The 20,000-nt window shown below is 47.9% G+C and overlaps 1 protein-coding gene across 7 annotated transcripts in view; it reads left to right on the forward strand.

Moving 5' to 3' along the window:
* The window catches only part of LOC124018071 (condensin complex subunit 3-like), an 80,617-nt gene that overhangs the window by 39,216 nt on the left and 21,401 nt on the right, over positions 1–20,000 (forward strand). For 6 of the 7 annotated variants that reach the window (XR_006835561.1, XR_006835565.1, XR_006835566.1 and 3 more), the window contains 2 exons: positions 7,369–7,488; positions 15,802–16,029. Coding sequence is in view for 1 of the 7 variants with exons in the window: in XM_046333329.1 (XP_046189285.1) it covers positions 7,369–7,488; positions 15,802–16,033 (352 nt within the window). In the remaining 6 variants the exon portion in view is untranslated. Of the gene's footprint in view, positions 1–7,368; positions 7,489–15,801; positions 16,034–20,000 lie in introns of all 7 variants that reach the window. The other variant, XM_046333329.1, reaches the window with a different exon arrangement.

Raw genomic sequence — 20,000 nt, forward strand, 5'->3', positions numbered from 1 at the left:
GTCTCCTCTCCTCTCCTCTCTGGTACTATACTGTCTAATCTAACATATAGGATCCATCATGTCTCCTCTCCTCTCTGGTACTATACTGTCTAATCTAACATATAGGATCCATCATGTCTCCTCTCCTCCTCTCTGGTACTATACTGTCTAATCTAACATATAGGATCCATCATGTCTCCTCTCCTCTCTGGTACTATACTGTCTAATCTAACATATAGGATCCATCATGTCTCCTCTCCTCTCTGGTACTATACTGTCTAATCTAACATATAGGATCCATCATGTCTCCTCTCCTCTCTGGTACTATACTGTCTAATCTAACATATAGGATCCATCATGTCTCCTCTCCTCTCTGGTACTATACTGTCTAATCTAACATATAGGATCCATCATGTCTCCTCTCCTCTCTGGTACTATACTGTCTAATCTAACATATAGGATCCATCATGTCTCCTCTCCTCTCTGGTACTATACTGTCTAATCTAACATATAGGATCCATCATGTCTCCTCTCCTCTCTGGTACTATACTGTCTAATCTAACATATAGGATCCATCATGTCTCCTCTCCTCTCTGGTACTATACTGTCTAATCTAACATATAGGATCCATCATGTCTCCTCTCCTCTCTGGTACTATACTGTCTAATCTAACATATAGGATCCATCATGTCTCCTCTCCTCTCTGGTACTATACTGTCTAATCTAACATATAGGATCCATCATGTCTCCTCTCCTCTCTGGTACTATACTGTCTAATCTAACATATAGGATCCATCATGTCTCCTCTCCTCTCTGGTACTATACTGTCTAATCTAACATATAGGATCCATCATGTCTCCTCTCCTCTCTGGTACTATACTGTCTAATCTAACATATAGGATCCATCATGTCTCCTCTCCTCTCTGGTACTATACTGTCTAATCTAACATATAGGATCCATCATGTCTCCTCTCCTCTCCTCTCTGGTACTATACTGTCTAATCTAACATATAGGATCCATCATGTCTCCTCTCCTCTCTGGTACTATACTGTCTAATCTAACATATAGGATCCATCATGTCTCCTCTCCTCTCTGGTACTATACTGTCTAATCTAACATATAGGATCCATCATGTCTCCTCTCCTCTCTGGTACTATACTGTCTAATCTAACATATAGGATCCATCATGTCTCCTCTCCTCTCTGGTACTATACTGTCTAATCTAACATATAGGATCCATCATGTCTCCTCTCTGGTACTATACTGTCTAATCTAACATATAGGATCCATCATGTCTCCTCTCCTCTCCTCTCTGGTACTATACTGTCTAATCTAACATATAGGATCCATCATGTCTCCTCTCCTCTCTGGTACTATACTGTCTAATCTAACATATAGGATCCATCATGTCTCCTCTCTGGTACTATACTGTCTAATCTAACATATAGGATCCATCATGTCTCCTCTCTGGTACTATACTGTCTAATCTAACATATAGGATCCATCATGTCTCTCCTCTCCTCTCTGGTACTATACTGTCTAATCTAACATATAGGATCCATCATGTCTCCTCTCCTCTCTGGTACTATACTGTCTAATCTAACATATAGGATCCATCATGTCTCCTCTCCTCTCTGGTACTATACTGTCTAATCTAACATATAGGATCCATCATGTCTCCTCTCCTCTCTGGTACTATACTGTCTAATCTAACATATAGGATCCATCATGTCTCCTCTCCTCTCTGGTACTATACTGTCTAATCTAACATATAGGATCCATCATGTCTCCTCTCTGGTACTATACTGTCTAATCTAACATATAGGATCCATCATGTCTCCTCTCTGGTACTATACTGTCTAATCTAACATATAGGATCCATCATGTCTCCTCTCCTCTCTGGTACTATACTGTCTAATCTAACATATAGGATCCATCATGTCTCCTCTCCTCTCTGGTACTATACTGTCTAATCTAACATATAGGATCCATCATGTCTCCTCTCTGGTACTATACTGTCTAATCTAACATATAGGATCCATCATGTCTCCTCTCCTCTCTGGTACTATACTGTCTAATCTAACATATAGGATCCATCATGTCTCCTCTCCTCTCTGGTACTATACTGTCTAATCTAACATATAGGATCCATCATGTCTCCTCTCCTCTCTGGTACTATACTGTCTAATCTAACATATAGGATCCATCATGTCTCCTCTCCTCTCTGGTACTATACTGTCTAATCTAACATATAGGATCCATCATGTCTCCTCTCCTCTCTGGTACTATACTGTCTAATCTAACATATAGGATCCATCATGTCTCTCTCCTCTCCTCTCTGGTACTATACTGTCTAATCTAACATATAGGATCCATCATGTCTCCTCTCCTCTCCTCTCTGGTACTATACTGTCTAATCTAACATATAGGATCCATCATGTCTCCTCTCCTCTCTGGTACTATACTGTCTAATCTAACATATAGGATCCATCATGTCTCCCTCTCCTCTCTGGTACTATACTGTCTAATCTAACATATAGGATCCATCATGTCTCCTCTCCTCTCTGGTACTATACTGTCTAATCTAACATATAGGATCCATCATGTCTCCTCTCCTCTCTGGTACTATACTGTCTAATCTAACATATAGGATCCATCATGTCTCCTCTCTGGTACTATACTGTCTAATCTAACATATAGGATCCATCATGTCTCCTCTCCTCTCTGGTACTATACTGTCTAATCTAACATATAGGATCCATCATGTCTCCTCTCCTCTCTGGTACTATACTGTCTAATCTAACATATAGGATCCATCATGTCTCCTCTCTGGTACTATACTGTCTAATCTAACATATAGGATCCATCATGTCTCCTCTCCTCTCTGGTACTATACTGTCTAATCTAACATATAGGATCCATCATGTCTCCTCTCCTCTCCTCTCTGGTACTATACTGTCTAATCTAACATATAGGATCCATCATGTCTCCTCTCCTCTCTGGTACTATACTGTCTAATCTAACATATAGGATCCATCATGTCTCCTCTCCTCTCTGGTACTATACTGTCTAATCTAACATATAGGATCCATCATGTCTCCTCTCCTCTCCTCTCTGGTACTATACTGTCTAATCTAACATATAGGATCCATCATGTCTCCTCTCCTCTCTGGTACTATACTGTCTAATCTAACATATAGGATCCATCATGTCTCCTCTCCTCTCTGGTACTATACTGTCTAATCTAACATATAGGATCCATCATGTCTCCTCTCTGGTACTATACTGTCTAATCTAACATATAGGATCCATCATGTCTCCTCTCCTCTCTGGTACTATACTGTCTAATCTAACATATAGGATCCATCATGTCTCCTCTCCTCTCTGGTACTATACTGTCTAATCTAACATATAGGATCCATCATGTCTCCTCTCCTCTCTGGTACTATACTGTCTAATCTAACATATAGGATCCATCATGTCTCCTCTCCTCTCTGGTACTATACTGTCTAATCTAACATATAGGATCCATCATGTCTCCTCTCCTCTCTGGTACTATACTGTCTAATCTAACATATAGGATCCATCATGTCTCCTCTCCTCTCTGGTACTATACTGTCTAATCTAACATATAGGATCCATCATGTCTCCTCTCCTCTCTGGTACTATACTGTCTAATCTAACATATAGGATCCATCATGTCTCCTCTCCTCTCTGGTACTATACTGTCTAATCTAACATATAGGATCCATCATGTCTCCTCTCCTCTCTGGTACTATACTGTCTAATCTAACATATAGGATCCATCATGTCTCCTCTCCTCTCTGGTACTATACTGTCTAATCTAACATATAGGATCCATCATGTCTCCTCTCCTCTCTGGTACTATACTGTCTAATCTAACATATAGGATCCATCATGTCTCCTCCTCCTCTCTGGTACTATACTGTCTAATCTAACATATAGGATCCATCATGTCTCCTCTCCTCTCTGGTACTATACTGTCTAATCTAACATATAGGATCCATCATGTCTCCTCTCCTCTCTGGTACTATACTGTCTAATCTAACATATAGGATCCATCATGTCTCCTCTCTGGTACTATACTGTCTAATCTAACATATAGGATCCATCATGTCTCCTCTCCTCTCCTCTCTGGTACTATACTGTCTAATCTAACATATAGGATCCATCATGTCTCCTCTCCTCTCCTCTGGTACTATACTGTCTAATCTAACATATAGGATCCATCATGTCTCCTCTCCTCTCTGGTACTATACTGTCTAATCTAACATATAGGATCCATCATGTCTCCTCTCCTCTCTGGTACTATACTGTCTAATCTAACATATAGGATCCATCATGTCTCCCTCTCCTCTCTGGTACTATACTGTCTAATCTAACATATAGGATCCATCATGTCTCCTCTCCTCTCTGGTACTATACTGTCTAATCTAACATATAGGATCCATCATGTCTCCTCTCCTCTCTGGTACTATACTGTCTAATCTAACATATAGGATCCATCATGTCTCCTCTCCTCTCTGGTACTATACTGTCTAATCTAACATATAGGATCCATCATGTCTCCTCTCCTCTCTGGTACTATACTGTCTAATCTAACATATAGGATCCATCATGTCTCCCTCTCCTCTCTGGTACTATACTGTCTAATCTAACATATAGGATCCATCATGTCTCCTCTCCTCTCTGGTACTATACTGTCTAATCTAACATATAGGATCCATCATGTCTCCTCTCCTCTCTGGTACTATACTGTCTAATCTAACATATAGGATCCATCATGTCTCCTCTCCTCTCTGGTACTATACTGTCTAATCTAACATATAGGATCCATCATGTCTCCTCTCCTCTCTGGTACTATACTGTCTAATCTAACATATAGGATCCATCATGTCTCCTCTCCTCTCTGGTACTATACTGTCTAATCTAACATATAGGATCCATCATGTCCTCTCCTCTCCTCTCTGGTACTATACTGTCTAATCTAACATATAGGATCCATCATGTCTCCTCTCCTCTCTGGTACTATACTGTCTAATCTAACATATAGGATCCATCATGTCTCCTCTCCTCTCTGGTACTATACTGTCTAATCTAACATATAGGATCCATCATGTCTCCTCTCTGGTACTATACTGTCTAATCTAACATATAGGATCCATCATGTCTCCTCTCCTCTCTGGTACTATACTGTCTAATCTAACATATAGGATCCATCATGTCTCCTCTCCTCTCTGGTACTATACTGTCTAATCTAACATATAGGATCCATCATGTCTCCTCTCCTCTCTGGTACTATACTGTCTAATCTAACATATAGGATCCATCATGTCTCCTCTCCTCTCTGGTACTATACTGTCTAATCTAACATATAGGATCCATCATGTCTCCTCTCCTCTCTGGTACTATACTGTCTAATCTAACATATAGGATCCATCATGTCTCCTCTCCTCTCTGGTACTATACTGTCTAATCTAACATATAGGATCCATCATGTCTCCTCTCCTCTCTGGTACTATACTGTCTAATCTAACATATAGGATCCATCATGTCTCCTCTCCTCTCCTCTCTGGTACTATACTGTCTAATCTAACATATAGGATCCATCATGTCTCCTCTCCTCTCTGGTACTATACTGTCTAATCTAACATATAGGATCCATCATGTCTCCTCTCCTCTCTGGTACTATACTGTCTAATCTAACATATAGGATCCATCATGTCTCCTCTCCTCTCTGGTACTATACTGTCTAATCTAACATATAGGATCCATCATGTCTCCTCTCCTCTCTGGTACTATACTGTCTAATCTAACATATAGGATCCATCATGTCTCCTCTCCTCTCTGGTACTATACTGTCTAATCTAACATATAGGATCCATCATGTCTCCTCTCCTCTCCTCTCTGGTACTATACTGTCTAATCTAACATATAGGATCCATCATGTCTCCTCTCCTCTCTGGTACTATACTGTCTAATCTAACATATAGGATCCATCATGTCTCCTCTCCTCTCTGGTACTATACTGTCTAATCTAACATATAGGATCCATCATGTCTCCTCTCCTCTCTGGTACTATACTGTCTAATCTAACATATAGGATCCATCATGTCTCCTCTCCTCTCTGGTACTATACTGTCTAATCTAACATATAGGATCCATCATGTCTCCTCTCCTCTCCTCTCTGGTACTATACTGTCTAATCTAACATATAGGATCCATCATGTCTCCTCTCCTCTCTGGTACTATACTGTCTAATCTAACATATAGGATCCATCATGTCTCCTCTCCTCTCCTCTCTGGTACTATACTGTCTAATCTAACATATAGGATCCATCATGTCTCCTCTCTGGTACTATACTGTCTAATCTAACATATAGGATCCATCATGTCTCCTCTCTGGTACTATACTGTCTAATCTAACATATAGGATCCATCATGTCTCCTCTCTGGTACTATACTGTCTAATCTAACATATAGGATCCATCATGTCTCCTCCTCTCTGGTACTATACTGTCTAATCTAACATATAGGATCCATCATGTCTCCTCTCCTCTCTGGTACTATACTGTCTAATCTAACATATAGGATCCATCATGTCTCCTCTCCTCTCTGGTACTATACTGTCTAATCTAACATATAGGATCCATCATGTCTCCTCTCCTCTCTGGTACTATACTGTCTAATCTAACATATAGGATCCATCATGTCTCCTCTCCTCTCTGGTACTATACTGTCTAATCTAACATATAGGATCCATCATGTCTCCTCTCCTCTCTGGTACTATACTGTCTAATCTAACATATAGGATCCATCATGTCTCCTCTCCTCTCTGGTACTATACTGTCTAATCTAACATATAGGATCCATCATGTCTCCTCTCCTCTCTGGTACTATACTGTCTAATCTAACATATAGGATCCATCATGTCTCCTCTCCTCTCTGGTACTATACTGTCTAATCTAACTCCCTCACCTCCCCTCCCTCCCTCTCCTCCCCCTCCCTCCCTCCTCCTCTCCTCCCTCTCCTCCCCTCCTCCCTCCCTCTCCCTCCCCCCCCCCTCTCCCCTCCCCCCCCTCTCCTCCCTCTCTCCCCCCTCCCTCTCTTCCCCTCCCCTCCCTCTCCTCCCTCTCCCTCCCTCTCCCTTCCCTCCCTCCCTCTCCCCTCCCTCTCCTCCCTCCCTCCCCCCCCCCTCCCTCCCTCTACTCCCTCCCTCTCCTCCCCCCTCCCTGTCCTCCCTGTCCTCCCTCTCCCCTCCCTCCCTCTACTCCCTCCTCTCCTCCCTCCCCCCTCCCTGTCCTCCCTGTCCTCCCCTCCCTCTCCCCCTCCCTCTCCTCCCTCTCCTCCCTCTCCCCTCCTGTCAGATCCTGCCCAGTATATCCAACGCCCAGCCAGCGGTGAGGAACATGGCAGTCGTGTGTTTGGGGACGTGTGCTCTGCACAGCAAAGACCTGGTCAACACACATCTGGTGCTGCTGCTGCAGGTAATAGTCACCCTGTCCCTGTAGATGAGGTCACCCTCTGTCCCTGTAGATGAGGTCACCCTCTGTCCCTGTAGATGAGGTCACCCTCTGTCCCTGTAGATGAGGTCACCCTCTGTCCCTGTAGATGAGGTCACCCTCTGTCCCTGTAGATGAGGTCACCCTCTGTCCCTGTAGATGAGGTCACCCTCTGTCCCTGTAGATGAGGTCACCCTCTGTCCCTGTAGATGAGGTCACCCTCTGTCCCTGTAGATGAGGTCACCCTCTGTCCCTGTAGATGAGGTCACCCTCTGTCCCTGTAGATGAGGTCACCCTCTGTCCCTGTAGATGAGGTCACCCTCTGTCCCTGTAGATGAGGTCACCCTCTGTCCCTGTAGATGAGGTCACCCTCTGTCCCTGTAGATGAGGTCACCCTCTGTCCCTGTAGATGAGGTCACCCTCTGTCCCTGTAGATGAGGTCACCCTCTGTCCCTGTAGATGAGGTCACCCTCTGTCCCTGTAGATGAGGTCACCCTCTGTCCCTGTAGATGAGGTCACCCTCTGTCCCTGTAGATGAGGTCAGTATCACCCTCTGTCTCTGTAGATGAGGTCAGTATCACCCTCTGTCTCTGTAGATGAGGTCAGTATCACCCTCTGTCCCTGTAGATGAGGTCAGTATCACCCTCTGTCTCTGTAGATGAGGGTCACCCTCTGTCCCTGTAGATGAGGGTCACCCTCTGTCCCTGTAGATGAGGTCACCCTCTGTCCCTGTAGATGAGGTCACCCTCTGTCCCTGTAGATGAGGTCACCCTCTGTCCCTGTAGATGAGGTCACCCTCTGTCCCTGTAGATGAGGTCACCCTCTGTCCCTGTAGATGAGGTCACCCTCTGTCCCTGTAGATGAGGTCACCCTCTGTCCCTGTAGATGAGGTCACCCTCTGTCCCTGTAGATGAGGTCACCCTCTGTCCCTGTAGATGAGGTCACCCTCTGTCCCTGATGAGGTCACCCTCTGTCCCTGGAGATGAGGTCACCCTCTGTCCCTGTAGATGAGGTCACCCTCTGTCCCTGTAGATGAGGTCACCCTCTGTCCCTGTAGATGAGGTCACCCTCTGTCCCTGTAGATGAGGTCACCCTCTGTCCCTGTAGATGAGGTCCCTCTGTCCCTGTAGATGAGGGTCACCCTCTGTCCCTGTAGATGAGGTCACCCTCTGTCCCTGTAGATGAGGTCAGGTCACCCTCTGTCCCTGTAGATGAGGTCACCCTCTGTCCCTGTAGATGAGGTCACCCTCTGTCCCTGTAGATGAGGTCACCCTCTGTCCCTGTAGATGAGGTCACCCTCTGTCCCTGTAGATGAGGTCACCCTCTGTCCCTGTAGATGAGGTCACCCTCTGTCCCTGTAGATGAGGTCACCCTCTGTCCCTGTAGATGAGGTCACCCTCTGTCCCTGTAGATGAGGTCACCCTCTGTCCCTGTAGATGAGGTCACCCTCTGTCCCTGTAGATGAGGTCACCCTCTGTCCCTGTAGATGAGGTCACCCTCTGTCCCTGTAGATGAGGTCACCCTCTGTCCCTGTAGATGAGGTCACCCTCTGTCCCTGTAGATGAGGTCACCCTCTGTCCCTGTAGATGAGGTCACCCTCTGTCCCTGTAGATGAGGTCCCTCTGTCCCTGTAGATGAGGTCACCCTCTGTCCCTGTAGATGAGGTCACCCTCTGTCCCTGTAGATGAGGTCACCCTCTGTCCCTGTAGATGAGGTCACCCTCTGTCCCTGTAGATGAGGTCACCCTCTGTCCCTGTAGATGAGGTCACCCTCTGTCCCTGTAGATGAGGTCACCCTCTGTCCCTGTAGATGAGGTCACCCTCTGTCCCTGTAGATGAGGTCACCCTCTGTCCCTGTAGATGAGGTCACCCTCTGTCCCTGTAGATGAGGTCACCCTCTGTCCCTGTAGATGAGGTCACCCTCTGTCCCTGTAGATGAGGTCACCCTCTGTCCCTGTAGATGAGGTCACCCTCTGTCCCTGTAGATGAGGTCACCCTCTGTCCCTGTAGATGAGGTCACCCTCTGTCCCTGTAGATGAGGTCACCCTCTGTCCCTGTAGATGAGGTCACCCTCTGTCCCTGTAGATGAGGTCACCCTCTGTCCCTGTAGATGAGGTCACCCTCTGTCCCTGTAGATGAGGTCACCCTCTGTCCCTGTAGATGAGGTCACCCTCTGTCCCTGTAGATGAGGTCACCCTCTGTCCCTGTAGATGAGGTCACCCTCTGTCCCTGTAGATGAGGTCACCCTCTGTCCCTGTAGATGAGGTCACCCTCTGTCCCTGTAGATGAGGTCACCCCTGTCCCTGTAGATGAGGTCACCCTCTGTCCCTGTAGATGAGGTCACCCTCTGTCCCTGTAGATGAGGTCACCCTCTGTCCCTGTAGATGAGGTCACCCTCTGTCCCTGTAGATGAGGTCACCCTCTGTCCCTGTAGATGAGGTCACCCTCTGTCCCTGTAGATGAGGTCACCCTCTGTCCCTGTAGATGAGGTCACCCTCTGTCCCTGTAGATGAGGTCACCCTCTGTCCCTGTAGATGGCCCAGCTAGATGAGGTCACCCTCTGTCCCTGTAGATGAGGTCACCCTCTGTCCCTGTAGATGAGGTCACCCTCTGTCCCTGTAGATGAGGTCACCCTCTGTCCCTGTAGATGAGGTCACCCTCTGTCCCTGTAGATGAGGTCACCCTCTGTCCCTGTAGATGAGGTCACCCTCTGTCCCTGTAGATGAGGTCACCCTCTGTCCCTGTAGATGAGGTCACCCTCTGTCCCTGTAGATGAGGTCACCCTCTGTCCCTGTAGATGAGGTCACCCTCTGTCCCTGTAGATGAGGTCACCCTCTGTCCCTGTAGATGAGGTCACCCTCTGTCCCTGTAGATGAGGTCACCCTCTGTCCCTGTAGATGAGGTCACCCTCTGTCCCTGTAGATGAGGTCACCCTCTGTCCCTGTAGATGAGGTCACCCTCTGTCCCTGTAGATGAGGTCAGATGAGGTCACCCTCTGTCCCTGTAGATGCCCAGCTAGATGAGGTCACCCTCTGTCCCTGTAGATGAGGTCACCCTCTGTCCCTGTAGATGAGGTCACCCTCTGTCCCTGTAGATGAGGTCACCCTCTGTCCCTGTAGATGAGGTCACCCTCTGTCCCTGTAGATGAGGTCACCCTCTGTCCCTGTAGATGAGGTCACCCTCTGTCCCTGTAGATGAGGTCACCCTCTGTCCCTGTAGATGAGGTCACCCTCTGTCCCTAGATAGATGAGATCACCCTCTGTCCCTGTAGATGAGGTCACCCTCTGTCCCTGTAGATGAGGTCACCCTCTGTCCCTGTAGATGAGGTCACCCTCTGTCCCTGTAGATGAGGTCACCCTCTGTCCCTGTAGATGAGGTCACCCTCTGTCCCTGTAGATGAGGTCACCCTCTGTCCCTGTAGATGAGGTCACCCTCTGTCCCTGTAGATGAGGTCACCCTCTGTCCCTGTAGATGGCCCAGCTAGATGAGATCACCCTCTGTCCCTGTAGATGAGGTCACCCTCTGTCCCTGTAGATGAGGTCACCCTCTGTCCCTGTAGATGAGGTCACCCTCTGTCCCTGTAGATGAGGTCACCCTCTGTCCCTGTAGATGAGGTCACCCTCTGTCCCTGTAGATGAGGTCACCCTCTGTCCCTGTAGATGAGGTCACCCTCTGTCCCTGTAGATGAGGTCACCCTCTGTCCCTGCAGATGAGGTCACCCTCTGTCCCTGCAGATGAGGTCACCCTCTGTCCCTGTAGATGAGGTCACCCTCTGTCCCTGTAGATGAGGTCACCCTCTGTCCCTGTAGATGAGGTCACCCTCTGTCCCTGTAGATGAGGTCACCCTCTGTCCCTGTAGATGAGGTCACCCTCTGTCCCTGTAGATGAGGTCACCCTCTGTCCCTGTAGATGAGGTCACCCTCTGTCCCTGTAGATGAGGTCACCCTCTGTCCCTGTAGATGAGGTCACCCTCTGTCCCTGTAGATGAGGTCACCCTCTGTCCCTGTAGATGAGGTCACCCTCTGTCCCTGTAGATGAGGTCACCCTCTGTCCCTGTAGATGAGGTCAGTATCACCCTCTGTCCCTGTAGATGAGGTCACCCTCTGTCCCTGTAGATGAGGTCACCCTCTGTCCCTGTAGATGAGGTCACCCTCTGTCCCTGTAGATGGCCCAGCTAGATGAGATCACCCTCTGTCCCTGTAGATGAGGTCACCCTCTGTCCCTGTAGATGAGGTCACCCTCTGTCCCTGTAGATGAGGTCACCCTCTGTCCCTGTAGATGAGGTCACCCTCTGTCCCTGTAGATGAGGTCACCCTCTGTCCCTGTAGATGAGGTCACCCTCTGTCCCTGTAGATGAGGTCACCCTCTGTCCCTGTAGATGAGGTCACCCTCTGTCCCTGCAGATGAGGTCACCCTCTGTCCCTGCAGATGAGGTCACCCTCTGTCCCTGCAGATGAGGTCACCCTCTGTCCCTGTAGATGAGGTCACCCTCTGTCCCTGTAGATGAGGTCACCCTCTGTCCCTGTAGATGAGGTCACCCTCTGTCCCTGTAGATGAGGTCACCCTCTGTCCCTGTAGATGAGGTCACCCTCTGTCCCTGTAGATGAGGTCACCTCTGTCCCTGTAGATGAGCTAGATCAGGTCCCTCTGTCCCTGTAGATGAGGTCACCCTCTGTCCCTAGATGAGGTCACCCTCTGTCCCTGTAGATGAGTTCACCCTCTGTCCCTGTAGATGAGGTCACCCTCTGTCCCTGTAGATGGCCCAGCTAGATGAGGTCACCCTCTGTCCCTGTAGATGAGGTCACCCTCTGTCCCTGTAGATGAGGTCACCCTCTGTCCCTGTAGATGAGGTCACCCTCTGTCCCTGTAGATGAGGTCACCCTCTGTCCCTGTAGATGAGGTCACCCTCTGTCCCTGTAGATGAGGTCACCCTCTGTCCCTGTAGATGAGGTTAGTATCACCCTCTGTCCCTGTAGATGAGGTCAGTATCACCCTCTGTCTCTGTAGATGAGGTCACCCTCTGTCTCTGTAGATGAGGTCACCCTCTGTCTCTGTAGATGAGGTCACCCTCTGTCTCTGTAGATGAGGTCACCCTCTGTCTCTGTAGATGAGGTCACCCTCTGTCTCTGTAGATGAGGTCACCCTCTGTCTCTGTAGATGAGGTCACCCTCTGTCTCTGTAGATGAGGTCACCCTCTGTCTCTGTAGATGAGGTCACCCTCTGTCTCTGTAGATGAGGTCACCCTCTGTCTCTGTAGATGAGGTCACCCTCTGTCTCTGTAGATGAGGTCACCCTCTGTCTCTGTAGATGAGGTCACCCTCTGTCTCTGTAGATGAGGTCACCCTCTGTCTCTGATGAGGTCACCCTCTGTCTCTGTAGATGAGGTCACCCTCTGTCCCTGTAGATGAGGTCAGTATCACCCTCTGTAGATAGCCCAGCTAGATGAGGTATTGACCCTCTCTCTCTGTAGATCGCCCAGCTAGATGAGGTCGCCCTCTGTCTCTCTGTAGATAGCCCAGCTAGATGAGGTATTGACCCTCTGTCTCTGTAGATAGCCCAGCTAGATGAGGTATTGACCCTCTGTCTCTGTAGATAGCCCAGCTAGATGAGGTATTGACCCTCTCTCTCTCTGTAGATAGCCCAGCTAGATGAGGTCACCCTCTGTCTCTCTGTAGATAGCCCAGCTAGCTGAGGTTCACCCTCTGTCTCTCTGTAGATAGCCCAGCTAGATGAGGTATAGACCCTCTCTCTCTCTCTGTAGATAGCCCAGCTAGATGAGGTATAGACCCTCTCTGTCTCTGTAGATAGCCCAGCTAGATGAGGTATAGACCCTCTCTGTCTCTCTGTAGATAGCCCAGCTAGATGAGGTATTGACCCTCTCTCTCTGTAGATAGCCCAGCTAGATGAGGTATAGACCCTCTCTCTCTGTAGATAGCCCAGCTAGATGAGGTATTGACCCTCTCTCTCTGTAGATAGCCCAGCTAGATGAGGTATTGACCCTCTCTCTCTGTAGATAGCCCAGCTAGATGAGGTCACCCTCTGTCCCTGTAGATCGCCCAGCTAGATGAGGTCACCCTCTGTCTCTGTAGATGAGGTCAGTATCACCCTCTCTGTAGATAGCCCAGCTAGATGAGGTATTGACCCTCTCTCTCTGTAGATAGCCCAGCTAGATGAGGTATTGACCCTCTCTCTCTCTGTAGATAGCCCAGCTAGATGAGGTCACCCTCTGTCCCTGTAGATAGCCCAGCTAGATGAGGTATTGACCCTCTCTCTCTGTAGATAGCCCAGCTCGATGAGGTCACCCTCTGTCTCTGTAGATAGCCCAGCTAGATGAGGTATTGACCCTCTCTCTCTGTAGATAGCCCAGCTAGATGAGGTCACCCTCTGTCCCTGTAGATCACCCAGCTAGATGAGGTCACCCTCTGTCTCTGTAGATGAGGTCATTATCACCCTCTCTGTAGATAGCCCAGCTAGATGAGGTATTGACCCTCTCTCTCTGTAGATAGCCCAGCTAGATGAGGTATTGACCCTCTCTCTCTCTGTAGATAGCCCAGCTAGATGAGGTCACCCTCTGTCCCTGTAGATAGCCCAGCTAGATGAGGTATTGACCCTCTCTCTCTGTAGATAGCCCAGCTCGATGAGGTCACCCTCTGTCTCTGTAGATAGCCCAGCTAGATGAGGTCACCCTCTGTCTCTGTAGATAGCCCAGCTAGATGAGGTCACCCTCTGTCTCTGTAGGTGAGGTCACCCTCTGTCTCTGTAGGTGAGGTCACCCTCTGTCTCTGTAGATGAGGTCACCCTCTGTCTCTGTAGATGAGGTCACCCTCTGTCTCTGTAGATGAGGTCACCCTCTGTCTCTGTAGATGAGGTCAGTATCACCCTCTCTGTAGATAGCCCAGCTAGATGAGGTCACCCTCTGTCTCTGTAGATAGCCCAGCTAGATGAGGTATAGACCCTCTCTGTCTCTGTAGATAGCCCAGCTAGATGAGGTATAGACCCTCTCTGTCTCTGTAGATAGCCCAGCTAGATGAGGTATCACCCTCTCTCTCTGTAGATAGCCCAGCTAGATGAGGTATAGACCCTCTCTGTCTCTGTAGATAGCCCAGCTAGATGAGGTATAGACCCTCTCTGTCTCTCTGTAGATAGCCCAGCTAGATGAGGTCACCCTCTGTCTCTGTAGATAGCCCAGCTAGATGAGGTATAGACCTCTCTCTCTCTCTCTCTGTAGATAGCCCAGCTAGATGAGGTATAGACCCTCTCTGTCTCTCTGTAGATAGCCCAGCTAGATGAGGTATAGACCCCTCTCTCTCTCTGTAGATAGCCCAGCTAGATGAGGTCACCCTCTGTCTCTGTAGATAGCCCAGCTAGATGAGGTAGACCCTCTCTGTCCCTGTAGATAGCCCAGCTAGATGAGGTCACCCTCTGTCTCTGTAGATAGCCCAGCTCGATGAGGTCACCCTCTGTCTCTGTAGATAGCCCAGCTAGATGAGGTCACCCTCTCTGTCTCTGTAGATCGCCCAGCTAGATGAGGTATTGACCCTCTCTCTCTGTAGATAGCCCAGCTAGATGAGGTATAGACCCTCTCTGTCTCTCTGTAGATAGCCCAGCTAGATGAGGTCACCCTCTGTCTCTGTAGATAGCCCAGCTAGATGAGGTATAGACCCTCTCTCTCTCTCTGTAGATAGCCCAGCTAGATGAGGTATAGACTCTCTCTGTCTCTCTGTAGATAGCCCAGCTAGATGAGGTATAGACCCTCTCTCTCTCTCTGTAGATAGCCCAGCTAGATGAGGTATTGACCCTCTCTCTCTGTAGATAGCCCAGCTAGATGAGGTCACCCTCTGTCCCTGTAGATAGCCCAGCTAGATGAGGTCACCCTCTGTCTCTGTAGATAGCCCAGCTCGATGAGGTCACCCTCTGTCTCTGTAGATAGCCCAGCTCGATGAGGTCACCCTCTGTCTCTGTAGATAGCCCAGCTAGATGAGGTCACCCTCTCTGTCTCTGTAGATCGCCCAGCTAGATGAGGTATTGACCCTCTCTCTCTGTAGATAGCCCAGCTAGATGAGGTATTGACCCTCTCTCTCTGTAGATAGCCCAGCTAGATCAGGTATAGACCCTCTCTCTCTGTAGATAGCCCAGCTAGATGAGGTATAGACCCTCTCTGTCTCTCTGTAGATAGCCCAGCTAGATGAGGTATAGACCCTCTCTCTCTCTCTGTAGATAACCCAGCTAGATGAGGTATAGACCCTCTCTCTAGATTGCCCAGCTAGATGAGGTATTGACCCTCTCTGTCTCTCTGTAGATCGCCCAGCTAGATGAGGCTAAGATCCGTATCAGCGCTCTGAGGTCAGTCGTCGACCTGCTGCTGCTCTACGGCTTCACACTGCTGTCTGAACGCCCCAGCGCCGCCCCCCAGACCTCCCATTCGCCAGCCAACCAGGAAGACCAGGAGAAGGGGGAGGAGCCGGAGGAGGGGAGCAGCACCGCCCAGTCCATCCTGATGATGCTGTCCGACTTCCTGGACAGTGAGGTGTGTGTTAGGAAGTGTGTGTTGTGACGGCCCTGAATTTTTCTGAACCGTCTCAGTGCAGCTCCTTCCAATAGGGCACTTTCCCTTTAATTCCCAATTAAATAGCCAGTATCAGCTGCGCAAAAGTGGGGGTTTGTGATGGAGACGTGCATGAGGATGTGTTCAACCCTCGGTTCCGAAGCTTCTCTATTCCGTTTGTTTTGTTGCCGTTAAACGTGTGTTTTGTAGCCTAAGAGAGTTTACCCAGGATCGGATCCACTCTTTGCGTCCCTGGACTACACCTCTCCGTTCTTCGTGGCCTTTCTCCGCTGGAGATCTATTGGCGGATTGGATTGTCTGACTGACCGACTGACTACCACCTTTTTGTATACGGTATTTCATTTGTTTGGATGTGATGTATACTGTGATTTGTGTAGTTAGTGGTAGTTGAGGACTTAATTAAGAGTTGATCCGCTTTAAGGTTCTGTGGTAAAGTAATTGTTATATTGATTGTATGTTTAATACTGGGTTTACGCTACACGGAACGAACGGACAAACATCGCGTGACAAGTCACTTGAGTTCCCTGAACTCTACCGGGCAGGACTCTTTTTAGGCCCGAGGTACAGGACATTTCTGGAGGAACCAGAACTCATTGTGATATTATTATATATGTGTGTAATCATTGTTGTTGCTAATACAACCCACGCAACAGAATATAATTGTTTTTGAAGTTCTTTTCAATGTTTTAAGGGTTTATGAAAAGTTTATTTCCATCCTGACTTTTACATACGTCCTTTGTATTGGTGTAGACTTGACGGACCAGATGGGACTCATTCCCACCCAAACTAAAAGGAGAAACTAATGTTTTCTCTGGTAGGCACAACCTACCTGGCACCCCTATAAATAATAACCTCAAGTCAAAACCGTTACATAAAAAATGGCACCCCAGATGGGACAGCTCAACATTGAGAACTAACCAAAGCAAATATTTTGTGTGGAATTAAAACAATGGATTCACCCCAAGATAATGTGCTCATCCATGTCATACCTGTCAATGGGAATACACAGGGCCATTCTGACCATCAAGCTGACAATACAAATCATAATGTGAATGGAGATAATGGAGTTGCTTTGGGCCAGAGCCCTGGGAATCTGAATGCTCGGCCTGAGCCACAGGCCACAGGAGGTCTAACCAGTTACTCACTTATTGACATGGATCTGTGTGGAAGTACTGAGCTAGCCCTCCCTCTGACACCCAACCTTCCTCCATTGTCTGGTTTATCTCCAGAGGTTGTAGTCTTACAACTTCAAGGTGACATCCTTGATATTCGTCGGACTCAACAACATCTCCAAACTCTTATCCACCATAATTTCAAATGTCTGAGGAAAGAGCAACAACAGAGTGCAATGGAATTCAGAAACTCACTGAGCACTCTAACCCACATGCTGACAGAGCTCAGTGAGAGTGGAAGACGGGAAATTACTGGTGCCATGGACAGGCAGTTTGACTACCAACGAAACCAACTCACTGCCACTCTCCAATGGCGCCTGCAACATCACCACACTGAGGTCCTCAAGGACGTTAATTCTGTTTTTCTCCCATGGTTAACACTGTAGGCCACTTGCAGAGAGAACTCTCTAATTGTGTTAAAATGTTGGATGACGTGTCTGTGGACATGGCCTCCATTAGGCACAACTCCTTACACAGAGTTTCTCTGGTGTCCACTTCTGTTCAGACCACTGAGGGCCAAGCTGGCACCTCTGAACAGCCAAGACAAGGCAATGCTACAGTCATCACTGTCGATGGACTGGTTCGCTTGGGACAGCAGTTTGAGAAGGACAGAGAATGCCAACAGCAATATGACCAGAAAGAAACAGACACCCAAACAGTTGCCCAAGACAGACCATCAACAACAGCCAGAGTCTCCAGCCAAGACCTCTCTCATGTTCTGTTGGAGATGTAGCCAAAAGGGACATTCTTCAGCTACATGTCCAAGACCGTATCAAGTAAACCCTTCCAGAAACCACAAATCACAACAGGCCAACACACCTAACTCTCTTCGCAGCAATGACCATCCTTCTCTGGGTGCTTTAACCAGAGCTGAAACCCCAAGAGTCACTGCCTACGCCCCCATCGACATCCCCTTCCTTTCAGTTAATACCGCACCAATCAGAAGCTAAAAGTTACATGATTGGGGTTCAAATGTGGCACTCTTCTCTGCCGTTGCTCGGTACCACTAACCCTTGATAATCCTTCTGACGATCTCCTTTTACAGGCTGTGAGAAGAGCTCAGCTGGAACAGCCAGAGGAGTTACGGCTGTTGGAACAGCTGCAGAATAATGCTGATGTATGTACTTCAAAGCTAGGACGCACCGGGCTCCTGAAGCACAAAATATTCCTTACACAGGAAATGCCGATCAAGCTAAAGCCATATCGTTTGTGTGAAGCTAATCATCCAAAAGGGACTCATAAATGATATGTTAGCACAAGATATAATAGAACGTTCCTCCTCTCCCTGGGCTGCTCCTGTTGTCCTCATCCCAAAAAAGACTGGTGGTCTTAGATTTTGTGTGGACTATAGGAAGACCAACAATGTTTCTCAGACTGATGCCTATCCTCTTCCCACCATCCATGAGATCCTGGAGTCATTGTCTGGCGCTGTTGTGTTCACTACCCTTGACCTCAATAGTGGTTATTGGCAGGTTGAGATGGACCAGGAAAGCAAGGACAAGACTGCGTTTGTCTGTGCCGAGGGCTTGTTTTCCTTTAAGGTGATGCCCTTTGGATTAAAGAATGCCCCTGCCACTTTCCAAAGACTCATGGAGATTGCGTTAGGTGAGCTCAAAGGGAAGATCTGTTTTGTCTACCTGGACGATATAATTATCTACTCTCAGAACAGAGAAAGACACTTTCAAGATCTTCAAGCAGTGTTGGACAAGCTAAGAGAAGCTGGTCTGACCTTAAATATGAAGAAGAGCAACTTCTGCCAAACCTCCCTGAAGTTCCTTGGCCATATTGTGTCTTTCGACGGCATTCATGTGGATCCTGAAAAGACAAAGACTGTACAAGACTTCCCTGTGCCAACCACACTCAAGGCCCTTCAACGGTTCCTTGGTATGGCTGGATGGTACCATCGGTTTGTGTCGAACTTCTCCCAGGTGGCAGAACCCCTCAACGCGTTGAAGCGAAAAGGAGCGAAATTCCAATGGACGGCAGAGTGCCAGACCTCATTTGAAACCCTGAAACGACATCTCGTCACACCTCCCATTTTAGGTCATCCCAACTTTGATTGCCCTTTTGTTGTTTACACTGATGCAAGTGATGTTGGACTTGGTGCTGTCCTAGTCCAACAGACTGGACTTGGCACTGAAGAAGTGCTAGCGTTCGCCAGTCGGACATTGAATGGAGCAGAACGGAACTACTCCACAACCGAGCAAGAGTGCCTTGCAGTTGTCTGGGCTTTGGAAAAGTGGAGGTACTACTTGGAGGGTAGACACTTCACTGTGGTCACTGACCATTCCTCCCTTGTGTGGGTGTTCAAGACCAACAAACCAAGCACCAGACTCATAAGATGGGCTCTACGGTTGCAAGAGTTCACCTTTGCAGTGGAATACAGGAAAGGAAAATACAACACTGTTCCAGATGCCTTGTCCAGAGCTCCTACTTGTGATAACGGTGGCCCTGATCTTACATGTGCTACTGTCCTGTCAAGCAGTCGAGACTCGCCCAAAACAGACTTTCCCATCTCTGATGAGGCAATATGGAAAGCTCAACAGGATGATCCAGAAGTACAGGCTTTGTACCAGACTATCCTGGAAGATGGAGAAAAGATGGTCAATCCTACCACAAAGCTGACCATCATTGAAGATAAAGTCTACCGAGTCGTACAACTACCTCACAGAACACTCTACCAAATGTACATACCGGACACTCTACGCCTACAACTGCTTCAACATTTCCATGAAGACCCATTAGCTGGTCATTTGGGCA

Source organism: Oncorhynchus gorbuscha, unplaced genomic scaffold (assembly GCF_021184085.1).
Source record: "Oncorhynchus gorbuscha isolate QuinsamMale2020 ecotype Even-year unplaced genomic scaffold, OgorEven_v1.0 Un_scaffold_387, whole genome shotgun sequence".
NCBI lineage: Eukaryota > Metazoa > Chordata > Actinopteri > Salmoniformes > Salmonidae > Oncorhynchus > Oncorhynchus gorbuscha.